This window comes from Gouania willdenowi, chromosome 1 (genome assembly GCF_900634775.1).
Source record: "Gouania willdenowi chromosome 1, fGouWil2.1, whole genome shotgun sequence".
Lineage (NCBI taxonomy): Eukaryota > Metazoa > Chordata > Actinopteri > Blenniiformes > Gobiesocidae > Gouania > Gouania willdenowi.
Window position 1 is genome coordinate 35,192,818 of NC_041044.1, and position 14,031 is coordinate 35,206,848.

A 14,031-nucleotide genomic window follows, 5' to 3' on the forward strand; every position below is an offset into this window, starting at 1 on the left:
CATTTTGATATCAAGATTTTCTGGCGACCCATAAAACATTTTTTTTTTTTCTACAAATAGTTTTTCATCATGTTTGAGCTCAGATTTATTAATTTTTTTTTACTGCATTTTATATTTGACAAAGTGGAAGTATAGAAATACAGTTGTTTAATAGTATGTGTTGTTGTAATTGAAAATAATAATAATAATTTCAAAAATCTATTCTAATTTTTCAAAACATTTCAGGCGACCCCAGAAGGGGCCCCGAATCCAAGGTTGAAAAACAATGATTTAGTGGCTCCTGAATAGATTTATTTCTATAGTTTTTATCATTTCCAGTCATCTCACGCCTGGGGTGGGACCAAGACTTACACTTTGTTTATTTTCCACTGTCTTTCTCTTTCAAGTACCCCCTGTAGTGCCATTGCGTACCTCTAGGGGTGCACTTACCCCAATTTGAGAAACACTGATTTAGAGTGTAAGAAAAAGTGTAAATGTTCATTGAATTGGAGTTTTGTCCAAATTCTAGATTCAAATTAAAGTGCCTGAGAACTTTGTGTTGACATGGTGGGATAGAAAATGATCATTTCACAACAAATATATAAAAAGCAAATTTACTGAAGAGCTGACTTTACACATGAGTGACCAGGGCCGGTTATATTGATTTATAGTGTGTTATTTAAATTTTTAAAATAGGTTATATTTTGTGTAAACACTGTGTATAGACATTTTTTTTTTTTTTACTTTATTTATTTGGTGGGGGGGATGTCACTTATTTTTAATCCCCTATGCCGCCACCACATACTGTATGTATGTATGACCATACGTGTCTTAGGGTGTAGTGTGAGAAGCCCTGCATGATTCCTACATGCAAACAGGCCAGAGTGCAAAACTCTAACCCAAGATAGCAACTCTATTCCCCCCACCGACAGCAGCCCAGCTCGTCTTGGCATGATGGCTTATTTGGTCCACAGCCATTCCTCCTCACCACAGTCTTAATGTTAATCTGTTGGTGTGAGAGAGTGCGTGGGAAATGGAAAGAGTGTGTGCTGCACTATGTGAGAGGGACAGCTGAGCAGTCAGCTGGAGGTGAAGGAACAGCTGAGCCCAGGGGAAATCCACATGCAAACTCCAACCCACACACTAGCATTATATACCACCACTGGCATGTTCTAATGCCCTGGTCAGGGTGGGGTCAGCACTTTTACACCATGGCACTGTACCCCAGGTTGTAAATACGTCTGGCTTCTAACGGACGTTCACAGGATATATTTTTTGAAGAATCTATAGGCCAGTGGTACCCAATCTTATTCGGGTTCTGACCCCATTTTTATAACACATTTCTGGCGACCACAGAGACATTTTTTTTTCTCCTAGAATTAGTTTTTAGTCACAGTTTTTTTTTGTTTTTGTTGACAGGATTAGTGCACAAAGTGACAAGATGTGACAGCTTTTATTTTAACTAAATTATATTTGAGAAAGTGTAGTATATTAAAATATAGAATACTTTTGTTTGAGATTGTGTGTGGTAATGAATAATTTATCACTAATAGTAGTACTACTACTACTACAACTAATAATAATAATAATAATAATAATAATAATAATAATAATAATGTATATAAATATATAATTTTATTCAGTGTATTTTATAGGCCCTCAAAAAACATTGCCTCTGCACTGTAAAATCAACAGAACTTGGGAGTATTTCATCAAAGTGTTCTTAAAAGAGCCAGGCCTATGGTTTAAACCTGGTTTACCCAAACCATCCGTAACCATAATGGCGTCAACATATATTCATATTATTACTGATGGTTTAAACCAATTGAGACTGTGATTATCTAATTAAAAAGTACGGTACACATTAAATACGTAATAAGACACTGATTCTATCGACATTTGCATTGATTTAAAATCATATTGAAACATTTACCATGATATTCTATTTAATTTCATTTTTAAACACCGTATTAAAGTGGTATTTAAGAAAGTATTTTGGACTACATTTTCCTTTCATAGATCTTTGTTAAGTGTTTTAACGCATCACTAAATGACTTCTTTCAAAATGATGACGTGGTTTCATGAGAGTGCGTCTGCAGCTTAAGCCAAGCCTGCTGCTTATACCTGGTCGGGAGCAGGTTTATACCAGTCAAGTTTTGGATTTAAAAAAAGGGAATCTTTCCCACCACCCCAAGTCCCAACTTAGCTCCAGTATACTTTATATTTTAAGACAAGCGGACAGGAAATCTAAAATAGCCACTTGTGAACCACTTACTAAACACAATTAGGTGATTAGAATCTGGTAGGCCAACCTTTATTAACATTGAAATGCTGGGAACATTACAACTATCTGCGTGAGATATACACAGCGTGGCGTGAGAGCGTGTGAACTTGTTCAAATGTATGTGTCTCACGCCCAATGTGTGAGACTTGAGAGCTTTGAGTTAGACATTAACATTTTCTTTTCATTACATATTTTCTTAGAATTTCTCATGCTCACTCATGTGGTTCTCTGGTATTCACTAATGACTTATTAGATTGTTTTGTTGCAGATTTGATATCTTTTAACTCTTTTTGAAAGCAGTGTATATTTGTGGCGCTTGTGATTGGCTGATTTTTTATGCTGACTTACGTCGTTTCTTCCGCTGTGGGAGATGCTAAAATCTCAGTTACTAATCTAACAGAACGTGTAACTGTGTCCCATCCTGCTGCTCTTTAGGAAGAAAAACTCTCTGTCACATTTTACAACGTATTTACACGAGTTCTTAGTTTGTTTTTTTCTCGCCGGAACGTCAACATACATCTGTCCATCTCACTTCTGAGTTGTTTCCGGATTTGTTGCCACTGTCGGCACTAATCTCGCGAGAACTGCCACTTAGGCATTTCAGGTGGCAGTCCTCGCGAGGCTAGTGACAGCGTTCAGTTTAGTAAGACAGAGGAATGTTTTTATTTTTGTATCTTTTAATTATCATTACATTGAAATACGGGATTTTTACGGGATAATACTAATACGGGACGATGGCGGGAAAGAGGTAAAATACGAGAGTTTCCCCGCCATACTTGACAGGTATGCAAGTTTTGCGCCACGGACTGTTACTACGGTAACTAAGGTGTTTTGTTGTTGATGAAACCACCGTTCCAGTTAGAACACGGTTAACGGGGCCGGACTCTCAAGTTAAACCTTGACTTAACCCTGAGCTGTGTTTGATGAAATACCCCTATGGTGTTTCCTTTGACTTTTTAATGCTTTATTGTTTTTTCTTCATTGACATGCCTTTTGCATAATAGTATAGTGTCAATGATAGAGGCAAAACAAAATCACAACTGTTTTATTAAAAAAAGTTAAACAGATATTTCAGTGGTATATTAGGAAAACAAATAATAGCAGGAATGCAAAGTCCCTAAATCAAGGTTCTCAAGAACTAAGGCATGTTAAAGCGCTCCTATGTGGTTGGTAAGATAAGTTTTTGCAGGTACATTTATGTAAAAAAAAAATAATAATACAATAATGAAAAAGTCCTGAGCAAAATATCAATTTTCAAACCTTAGTTCTTATGCTCAAAAGCTGTATGTTGAGGTTAAAATTAGAAGGAGAAAATATTCACCAGGTTTCCTGATGAATTTCCTGCTGAAAAGTTGTATAAGGTTGTAAAGGACGTTGAGTTGAAGCTCCCCTCTGTGGAAGCAGAAGGAAGTACTTTGGAAAAAAGTCAGAAATAAACAAGAGTACTATTTTCTCTGGGTCTCCACAAAATTGCAATTTAGTTTAAAACTAATATTAATTTTTTTAAATTCCAAATAACAAATTAATGAAGTTTTATTGATGACCAGGAAGTGAGTCACAAGATAGGAGTTAATTTGTCCTAGTCCTCGTCACTGCTTACGTCATACGAGCCTCTGATCCTGTGGGGACTACAATCAGAGGTACTTGGAATTAATCGAGACACGCTTCAAAGCCTCGATACAATACGGAATATCACATCACAACACGTACCCCTGTTTGGGAACCACTGCTTTAGAGGGAATTAGCTAGAAAATCATATGCTCTTTGCTCTTCTGTTTTTTCTGAAGCCAGAGTCACCTGAAACTGTACAACCTGTCACCATAGCAACGGTAGCTATACACAATCTGTCTACACACCACAGTCTGAACTCTACTGCAATTCAAAATGGAAATGAGTCTAAATGTTGTAGTGCCTCGGCCTCGCTGTGAGGGCCATCCTGTAGCCACAGACCCTCCTCCGGTGCACCGGGAGGCCCCTCAGCCCTCCTCTGGGTCAGCCACCGCGGGGTATCGGACAGCTAAGTACTCTACCGGGGAATGGTTCTCCAACTACCTGTCCAACCTGCAGCAGGCGGGAACCGACCGCAACCAAGCCAGGAGCATCCAGCAGGAGTCCCGGACCATGAAGCAGGACACGGAGTCGCTGGCTTTGAGTCGCCAGGCCGAGGGGACGCGTCTCCTGGGGGAGAGGCTGCAGGACATCCACTACTGGAAGTCCGAGCTGCAGCGGCACATAGCGCTACTGCAGGCCGGGACAGACACCCTGGTGGGCCTGAGGACGCGCCTGGACAGGGCCCTGGATACCACCGACACTTCATACACCATAGCCATGGACAACCTGAACTGTAGGACCAGGAGACTGGGTTCAGACCTGGTCAGGGACGCTGTGGAGGACGAACTGCTGAAGGTAGCACTTTTCTTTTTAAATGGTCAATTATTTAAATGTTTATTTATATGGGACGCCTTTTGTAAAGATGCCAATTCTAAAATAGTAACAGCAGCTTTTTTGTACCAATTAACGACAAACCATGTTTTTTTATGTTACTTTTGACCAGATTTACAGCTTGGCTATATTTGTGAAATGTATGATATTTTTTCTCTTGTAAAAAAAAAATATATATATATACATATATATACATACATACACATACATATATATACATACATACATACATACATATACATACATACATACATATATATATATATGTGTATATATATATATATATATACACATATACATATCTACATATATATACATATATACACATATATATATATATGTTACATTTATATCTAAATGCTAAATCTAAATATTAAATCTAAATGTTAAATGTAAAATGAGACCCAACCCAAATACCAGTTCTAAATATCTGTCCGAACCCGACCCGTCCGGTGCCGTTGGGTCCCATCAGGGTTTGGTCGGGTATCCATTGTCTAATATCAGCTGTAAACAGCTGATCTATTTGATCAGACCTAACAAATCAAACGTTATGATTTGTTCCACCAGTGAAAGACCGGTGTAGACTTCTCAAACAGTGTCAGAACTCTGGTGTAATGTGATTGAACAGCTCAGAATTAATATATAATAACTATTGCATGGATATACAACTTTTTGAAATTTAAAAGTACACTCCATCTATCTGTAATCCTCTGCCATGTTACAGGAAGTGGACTTGATCAGGAGAGTTCAGGAGATTCTGAAGGGAACAACAGTTCAGGTTATCAATCAGATCAAGTGAGTGTGTATATTCACTATCCTCCTGAAACAAATGTCTACAAAACAGTGTCTGAGGTGCTCTTTATGTGTTTCAGAATAAATCGAGAGACCAAGCAGACGTTAGAGTTTGACTGGTCAGATAAATACATGGCCCATGGTTTTGATGAACGCAGTGGAAGACACAACAACCTGAGCCCAGACACGAGGTTTCATCCCAGCTCAGCCACTCTGCAGGAGCAGTGAGTTACTGTCAAAACAAACTAAATACGTAAAAAAAACTGTATCTACAATGCCTTTCTATTCGACAGAGTGTGCAATCCCTCAACGTGGACCAAGTTCACCCAGGACAATCTGGCCAAAGCCATGCAGGTGGAGCTAGCTACCAATAATCTCAGGTTAGAACTTTTCAGGTTCAGGTTTGTTCAACTCTGAATTAGGGCTGGGCGATATGGACCAGAACTCAAACTCAAAATGGCAATATACAATAAAACCTCAATATTATTTTTAACTCATTAAAGTCTTACCAGAAATACAATTCTGGGTTAAATTTGCTGATGCAAAATGGCACATTCATTAACCAACATTTGCACAATATGTGCCACTTTTTAGCTTTTTTTTCTCCTATAAGGGACAGCACGTGTGAGTGAGTGCTGTAGTGTAGCTTATTTAGGGGAAGGTCTGGGTCAGTGATCCATCTAACTGAAAATAGAGATATATCGAGTACTGTAGTTCAGGCGATATTGTAATTTACAATATCGCCTGAACTACAGAACTCGATATATCTTGAATCTCGCTATATTGCCCAGCCCTACCCTGAATCCTTGTTGAATGTTAAGCCTATCCTATATTGAAAATGTGCGTTTTACATAGCTGTTTTTTCTCTCACAGGTAAACTACTCATTGTTCTTAATGGTGTTTTTTTTTAAAGTTACTTCCTGTATCTATATTTTATTAGTGTTTTTTTTCACCTTGTTATAGTTTCTACTTGGAACTACTGTAACAAAGGCAATTTTGGGATTATTAAAGTAATTCTGAATCTGATACTTAACACTGTGTGTGTGTGTGTGTGTGTGTGTGTGTGTGTGTGTGTGTGTGTGTGTGTGTGTGTGTGTGTGTGTGTGTGTGTGTGTGTGTGTGTGTGTCAGATTGCTGGTAGAGCAAGTGCTGCAGGACACAACGGAGGATCTCAGAGCCCAGTGCTGCAGTGTGGACCGGGCCTTCAGCCAGCGCTGTGGGGACATGTGTGAGGCTAAGTTCCAGCTGGAGAATAAGCTGTCACAGGTATTAGCGTCACATTGAGAAAATTAACTGATTTTCTATCACTTCATTTTCATTTGTTCGAATACTCGAGTAATTTCATGGCTCAGCAAAGGAGAAGTCCACTTGAGCAAAGAAAGAATTCATAGAACGTTAGCGCCAAACAGGGGTGGGCTGGGACAAAAATTCCACCCTGGCATTGGGTGTCCAGACCAGACCAGCCCACTAGATCATCAGCGACACCATGTAGAAGCGGTTATTAAGTCAGTGATGCCCTTTTCCATTTTGCAACTTATTTTGTCCCATTTTTGACAGTTTTAGCTCTTTTTGCCAATAAACATCATTTTTGTTCCCCATTTTTTGTTAATCGTTGCAAGTTCTTTTTGACACTTTTATGCAATTTTTGTCCTTTCTTAAATTTTTTAGGCTACTTTTTATCCAAATAAGCCAAATTTTGCCAAAAAAAAAAAAAAAAAACACCATTCGTTTTCTTTTTTCTATACATTTTGCCTCTTTTTGTTCCACATTTTGCTTATTTGCTACCCTTTGCCAATACAAACTACCTGGTTCCTCTTTATTTGCTCATTTTTTGGCCACTCTTGACTGCTTTTGGACCATTTTAGTAACTTTTCACTCTTTTCTTGCTGCATTTGGACCTTTTTTGGCCACTTCCATGTCTGCCTCCACTTGCGCAGAAAAAAAAAAAAAAACAACGAAGCAGAGGTGGTAAAGCACAGACTTAGAGAGCAATGCATAAGCATGCAACGGAACCATAAATAAGAACAACTAAACCAAACTATTAGCCTCTTTTTGAGTAAGAGATTTAATAACAAACCTAAAAGTAGTCAGAATTAGAGCTGGGCAATATGGTACAAAACTCATATCTCAATATTTTTTCTCAGAATGACGATATACAATATGAATCTTGATAATTTTAATTCAAATGAATTCTTACCAGAAAGACAATTCATGGTTAAATTTGCTGATACAAAATGCTACACAGGCATATTTATTAACAAACAGCTGCACAATATGTTCCACCTTAGGCTTTTTCTCCTCTAAGGGACAGCACATGTGAGTGAGTTCTGTAGTGGGGCTTGTTTAGAGGAAAGTCTGGGTTAGGATGCACTCAGCAATCCATCTAACTGAGTTTTTCATGCTGTTCTGAGAAGTATAGAAAGCATTGATTCCTAAAACAGGTATTTTGATACAAAATAAGCTATAAAAATATATATATCGATATCGGCAAAATTGTAATTTTCCATATCGCCAAAATAGAAAACTCAATATATTTTGAATCTCGATATATCGCCCAGTCCTAGTCAGAATACCATTATCCTGAGCTGACTGTAGGAGCTTTTTCACATGATAAACACTGTGCTCCTATTGTACTTGTATTTATTTACTGTATGATTATACTGTATGTGTAGGTCTTAGAGCTAATTGGAGTACAGGAGAAGAACATTGGGATGCTACAGCAGGCCATCCACAACAAAGAGGCTCCTCTGAGAGTGGTTCAGTCCAGACTTTACCTTCGCTCACTCAGACCAAACATGGAGCTCTGTAGGGATGAACCCCAGATCAGGTCTGTATGCTCAAAAAGCAAAGCTCTCATTCTCTCTCTATCAACTGGTTCCTAACTTGGGTTTTTTTCTTTCAGTTTGGAGAATGAGGTGTCTCAAATTGATGCCTCTCTGGCATGTCTGCAGCAGCAGCTGAGTGAAGCCCGAGACTCCCTGTCCAACCTGGAGGATTCACGCGTGACGCTGGAGAAGGACCTAAATGGCAAAACCCAGTCACTGTTTATCGACAGAGAAAAGTGCATGACTCAACGCAGACGATACCCAACCGTCTCTGAATTATCTGGATACTGAGCACTGTGCTTTTGCCTTTTACATTCTTTGTTTGTAAAGACAACTGTACTTTGTTTTTCTTGAGTGTTCTTTAAAGGGTTATTGAGGTTTCCTCATCGTGAGCTGGATTATGACCTTATACAATATAGTGTTTTTTTTAGTGAAGCTGTAAAAGTATTGATGCTTTTAAACTCGGCCTCTATGTGGAGTTACAAAAAGATTCATGTGACTTTCTGTCTGCGCAGAACCCCATGATATAAGGTTGTCCCTTAGAAAATATGTGTTCCTCACAGAGACACTGGATAAGTTACAACTTGTCAGTCAAAAAACCCAACATCAGCAACAATGACCAGCGACACAAATAAAGCATTACTTTATGTATAACCAGACTTTTTGGGAGTGTCCACCAGAGGGAGCTGTTGGTCCTTGGAGGTTTAAGCAACTCATTTTCCTGTAACATACTATAGAGAGTTTAACTCAATTTTAAAGGCTATCCCTTTAGGCACAATTGAACCTTTTAGAGGTCACCTAAAATATCAAATATGCAAACCAAAACTCTCTTGTTTATTGTTAAGTGGTGTAAAACTAGCTGATAAAAAGAGTTATGCTAAACATATAAGAAAGGAAATCCTTTTTTACAATAAAATTACACCCGGAGGTAAAGCATTTTGGAACTCACATTTGAAATATAAAGTGGAAAAAAGCTTGGTTAGTTTCAATTTTGTGTATATAATAAAATCAAAGAATTACATTTCAAAATTTTACACATTTATCCCTGTAACATGAATTTCTAAATATACTGATAAGAGTGATGAATGAACTTTTTGTTTTAATGAAACTGAAACGATTTTACATTTGTTTTACCACTGCCCATACACATTATTAATCGGGAGTGTGGTTAATGATTTTCTATACAACAGAACCAAAAACATGAGTTGCAAGTATTTGTATGGACAATAGTAAGTTAGAGGGAATCTATCATCTTTTGTCTTTAAAAGCTGGACTTGTTTCTGAAGCATTTGAGTCAATGCCGGGCGCACGGGCTTAGTGGTTAGCATGTCCGTCCCACAGCAAGAAGGTCCTGGGTTCAAGCCCTTTCTGTGTGGAGTTTGCATGTTCTACCCGTGCTGCGTGGGTTTCCTCCGGGTACTCCGGCTTCCTCCCACAATCTAAAAACATGACTGATTGGAGTCTCTAAATTGCCCATAGGAGTGAATGAGAGTGAATGGTCGTCTGTGTCTGTGTTGCCCTGTGATGGACTGGCGCCCTGTCCAGGGTGTACCCCCGCCCAGCGCCCTATGAGAGCCGGATATTGGCACCAGCAGACCCCCGCGACCCTGTTAAACAGGAATAAGCGGGTATGAAAATGGATGGATGGACTTGCAATGCCAATATGGAAAAAGAACCTGCTGGTAATAGGATTGCTGGTTGAAAGAGAAATGAATGCAGGTAATCCTCTCTGAATTCTGAGCAGTGCTGTGATAAACAAGCCAAAAAATAAATAAATAAAAACAAATTCTGTTTCTACCTTTTTGGGGCCATGTGTAAGATGTTGTTTGAGGGCTCAAAGTCTGTAAAACGACATGAATAGATCCCTTATTTATTAAACTAGTGCAGTGCCTGTAGGATGTTAGAAGAGTTAGAACTACAAATTAACTTTCTTATGTTGATTCTTGTTTTTTTAATTTTCTATTTTGCCATTGAAAAATGACTTCACTAATCAATTGATTAATTTATTTGTATAGCGCCAATTCATAACACGTGTCATCGCAAGACACTTCACAGAAAGCAGGTAAAAGACCTGTTTGTTATCTAATCACTTCATGACTTTGATGCTTTAGACCCACATTACATAAATCAATGTTGTCCTGTTTTGTTAAATATTAAAAAAATCAAGTTTAATTAAAAGACTGTTCTTCTGTGTAGTTTTACAGCGGTTGGCAACCAAGGCAAGGAGCAATACCGCCCAAAGATTCTACTCAGCTTTCAACTTCTCCTGAGTTACCATGACTACCTTAAAATTTCTTCTTAAAATTGTCTGCTCCCATGGGGTGTGGGGGTGGGGAGTCCAAACAAATCCAACTCTGCACACTATTGAACCAAGCAGCGACCATGTTGAAAGTCTCAGCTCTGTCTGGCCCTGAACCACAGAGATATTTGAGCCACAGACACACACACAGAGAGAGATGGTCCACAAACTGCTAACATCTATTCCTGATTACCAGCTAAACATCAAACATTCATGACAATCTGTCAAAAAACTCACTCAATTTAACATCTAAACCTGTAAGAGACCTTAACTCAATGTCAAACTCATGGCCCGGGGGCCAAATCTGGCCCTTTATAGCATCTAATTCGGCCCGCAGTAAAAAGTAAAAAAATGATAGCGAAAACATTAATCATTGTGTAAATGAAATTCAACAAGTTTGCAGGGGCTCACAGTTTTCCTGGTGCTTATATCGCATGATTGCAATAATTTTTAATGTTAAACTGTTGAAAAAACTCGAAATTCTTACAAAATCCTTTAATATTCCTCAAATGAATTTAAAGTGCAGATGCTGTTAAACTGACATCTGGATATTGTTGGTTTCTTCCATATTTTGTATTTTAAGTAAACGTAGAAGTTCAGACTAGGGCACAATAATGTTAAAATTGCTTATTTTCCCGCATGAAACCTTTGGCTCACTTGAGATCAAACTGCTCCGTATTTGGCCCCTGAACTGAAATGAGTTGGACACCCCTGTCTTAACTTGACTAGACCACTATCATGGCTCAGGTAGAGCTAAGCTATGGGGGACCGCCACTGGAGGTCACGGGAGGTTCTGCATAGCGCATATAGCCAGAAACGGCTCTGCATTAAATATTCCTTTTATTTGCCTGAGTAGCACTAAACTTAAACAAAGTATTTGGTGCATTCGTTTGTATCATTTTAGTGTTAAAGGGGTTGCCTTCTGATTGAGAGTTTGGGAATTTGATTGAAAAGTAATCTTTCTTTCTTTCTTCAATAAACTACGTTTTGATCAACAATAAAGTTTATTGTTATCTTGTTGCAGCGCTGCAGTGACTATTTGTTCCACTTTGTGTGTTTTGCAGAGCTGTTGTTCATCTCTATACTTAGAGACCGCTTGGCTCATGTGAGGAAGTGCCACGACTGAGGATGTTATGAAACTCAGTTTTACACAAAGATACAGAGTTCAGTCATGTAACTTCGCTCTCACTGCAAACTACGTAGCACTTTTTTTTTTTTTTACACCACCACCAACTGTGGGCACCAGGCAGAGTCTGGACTGTGTGTAAACTCACATTTGTGCCAAAGCATTTATTTTTATCACCTGAACTCGAAATAAGCTTAAAACCATTTTTAAACTTATCTTCCATAGATTTAAGTCATTGTTCCAAGAAATACGCAGAAAAAGAGACTTTATTTTTTTCTAAATAAGATGATCCCATGTATAGAATACCTATACCTATTGTTCATGAGTCAAGAAACAAAGGGAACTTGAAAAAAAAAAAAAATCATGTTTTGAGTTATTATTCTTGAGCTTTTATTGATTCCCATGGTAGATTTCATTTTTCCAGACTTTCCTTGATGGTCAGTGTGTGGTGAGAAGATGAAACGTGAACAGAAGAAGAAAAATGGTCTGGGAGGGATGGATGGAGCATCAGGTCTGGGAGTGACAAAAAGAAAAGAAGGAGGGAAAGGGAAGAGAAGAGAGACAACAGGACCAAACTCACTGCCTTTCTCTCCCCCAGTGCTCTCCCTTCTCTCCCAGTGAGCCTAGACTCAGAACAACACAGGTGAGTTCAACTTCAGCCTTTTTACTTAATTATCTTTTGCTGTTAATTTTAATTTCTTTCTTTTATTACCCCTGTCTGTAATTCAAGTTTCTTCTCTGCAGCATTCGGTTATCTTCTCAACATCATTGGAAACCTTTTAAGTCTGGTTTGCTTGCACATTTCCAAAACATGAATACTATCATGTCAATTTATTGTACAGATTGTTTGTTTCATATTTTAGAAAATGAACTATTTGGGGTGTAGACCAAGAATGATATAATGATTGCTCATTAACTTAAGTGTTTCTAACAGATGCAGACCTGCAACTTTAATTACGTGCGAGAACATTTTAAGGACTGTTTATTTGCTTTTGTGTCTGTTGCCTAAATGTGTGCAACTAAGCTTGAGGGTTTGTGGAAAGCTAGGGTTTCCGTTGGCTGGATAAAGAAGCTACTTTTAGCTTTGGTTATTTCTCCCTTGGCCCTCAGTGGCTCGAGCCTTTTCTCAGGCCTCTCTGACTGTCCTTTACACAACTCTTCATATTTTAGAGGAAGAAAAACATTTTTCATCATACTTTAGAGATTCACAGTAGGGTTGAAAAAAGTTTTCTAATTACATGTTTTGTTAGTTTGGAATGTGAGCTCCATGGCTATACACAGAGTTTGGAATTTTAGTGGCAAGTTGCATAATCATTTGAAGGCTCCTACATCAAGAGTATCTTTATACTTTAAATTATCTTTCTCCGATTCCTCAAAATTTCCAACATAAGAGACTCACGCCTTATTCATCTGTGTCTTTCCTCTAGGATGTTGTGCTTCCGCTCCCTGTCCACGCTCCTCATTCTGCTTCTCGTCTATCCTGAACCATTGACGACGCAGCAGGTACACGTGCGGCTTGCAGGAGAAGGCCGGCGTGGGGAAAACGAGGGACGTGTGGAGGTTTTCTACAACGGAGCATGGGGAACTGTGTGTGATGACGAGGTGGATCTTAATCTAGCAAACGTAGTATGTCGACAACTTGGCTACAAACGCAGCTTCACCTGGGCGCACAGCGCTAAGTTTGGCCAGGGACAAGGTATGTTCATTCTAGAATTCTTAGTTTCTCAGTCTGCAAGGGTATACGACTTTATGCATGACACCAATCCATATCGTGATATGTTTAGTCAAGCCAACTGGAGTCGCTTTAAGTTTTTCTTGAAGAATTTCCTCTTTCATGATTTTGATGAAGCTGCTTGAATGAGGGGGTGAAACATATTATATATCTTCAGCTATCTTTACAAATTTTTCCAAATACATTTTAAAACTTGGTCTTACATTTCAGATAATATAATAACTGCAACCTAGCACCATCAGAGTTAACATAGTACTGATAGAACACAAAGAAAATTTAAAAAATCCACTCTGAAACACCAAACTTGATTATCTTAGTAGCTTTACCTAACCCTTGTTTTTCTATAGGATAGAAGGTTGATGCTTACTGGAAAAAATGGGACAGAAAATTTAGAAGTGCTTACATTTTCAGTATGTAATAAGTTACCATCTAATCTCAGACTACTGGGAGTCCACTAACCACAAACAAAGACTTTAAAAACATGAGCACCAACCCTTTATTGGTTAATTTGCCAGGAAAATGTATAGAAGACACAGGCACGCACGCAAAAGT

General features: G+C 38.5%; 2 protein-coding genes across 3 annotated transcripts in view; both read left to right on the top strand.

The window, feature by feature from the left end:
- The first annotated feature begins 3,870 nt into the window (after positions 1–3,870).
- tekt4 (tektin 4) lies at positions 3,871–9,722 on the top strand. Of its 2 annotated transcripts, XM_028454969.1 has the most exons (8): positions 3,871–3,903; positions 4,051–4,669; positions 5,430–5,500; positions 5,578–5,721; positions 5,791–5,877; positions 6,628–6,763; positions 8,170–8,324; positions 8,400–8,613. In XM_028454969.1, exons 2-8 carry the CDS (start codon positions 4,148–4,150, stop codon positions 8,611–8,613), a joined length of 1,329 nt encoding a protein of 442 aa, XP_028310770.1. In that variant the 5' UTR covers positions 3,871–3,903; positions 4,051–4,147. The 2 variants fall into 2 exon arrangements, with proteins under 2 accessions (XP_028310770.1, XP_028310763.1); XM_028454962.1 differs by lacking the exon at positions 3,871–3,903 and having other exon boundaries at positions 3,913–4,669; positions 8,400–9,722.
- Positions 9,723–12,263: 2,541 nt separating this feature from the next.
- Positions 12,264–14,031, top strand: part of LOC114467843 (lysyl oxidase homolog 4-like) — a 31,199-nt gene continuing 29,431 nt past the window's right edge. The window contains exons 1-2 of the mRNA XM_028454318.1: positions 12,264–12,390; positions 13,175–13,443. Coding sequence (XP_028310119.1) covers positions 13,176–13,443 — 268 coding nt within the window. The 5' untranslated portion in view covers positions 12,264–12,390; position 13,175. The remainder of the gene's footprint in view (positions 12,391–13,174; positions 13,444–14,031) is intronic.

What these genes read in the sequence shown, in the direction of transcription:
- tekt4 (XM_028454969.1), top strand. Translation starts at nt 4,148, where the DNA reads ATGGAAATGAGTCTAAATGTTGTAGTGCCTCGGCCTCGCTGTGAGGGC. An exon ending in TCAGCCACTCTGCAGGAGCA is followed by an intron (nt 5,722 to 5,790) that starts GTGAGTTACTGT and finishes TCTATTCGACAG; the next exon opens with AGTGTGCAATCCCTCAACGT. An exon ending in CTAGCTACCAATAATCTCAG is followed by an intron (nt 5,878 to 6,627) that starts GTTAGAACTTTT and finishes TGTGTGTGTCAG; the next exon opens with ATTGCTGGTAGAGCAAGTGC.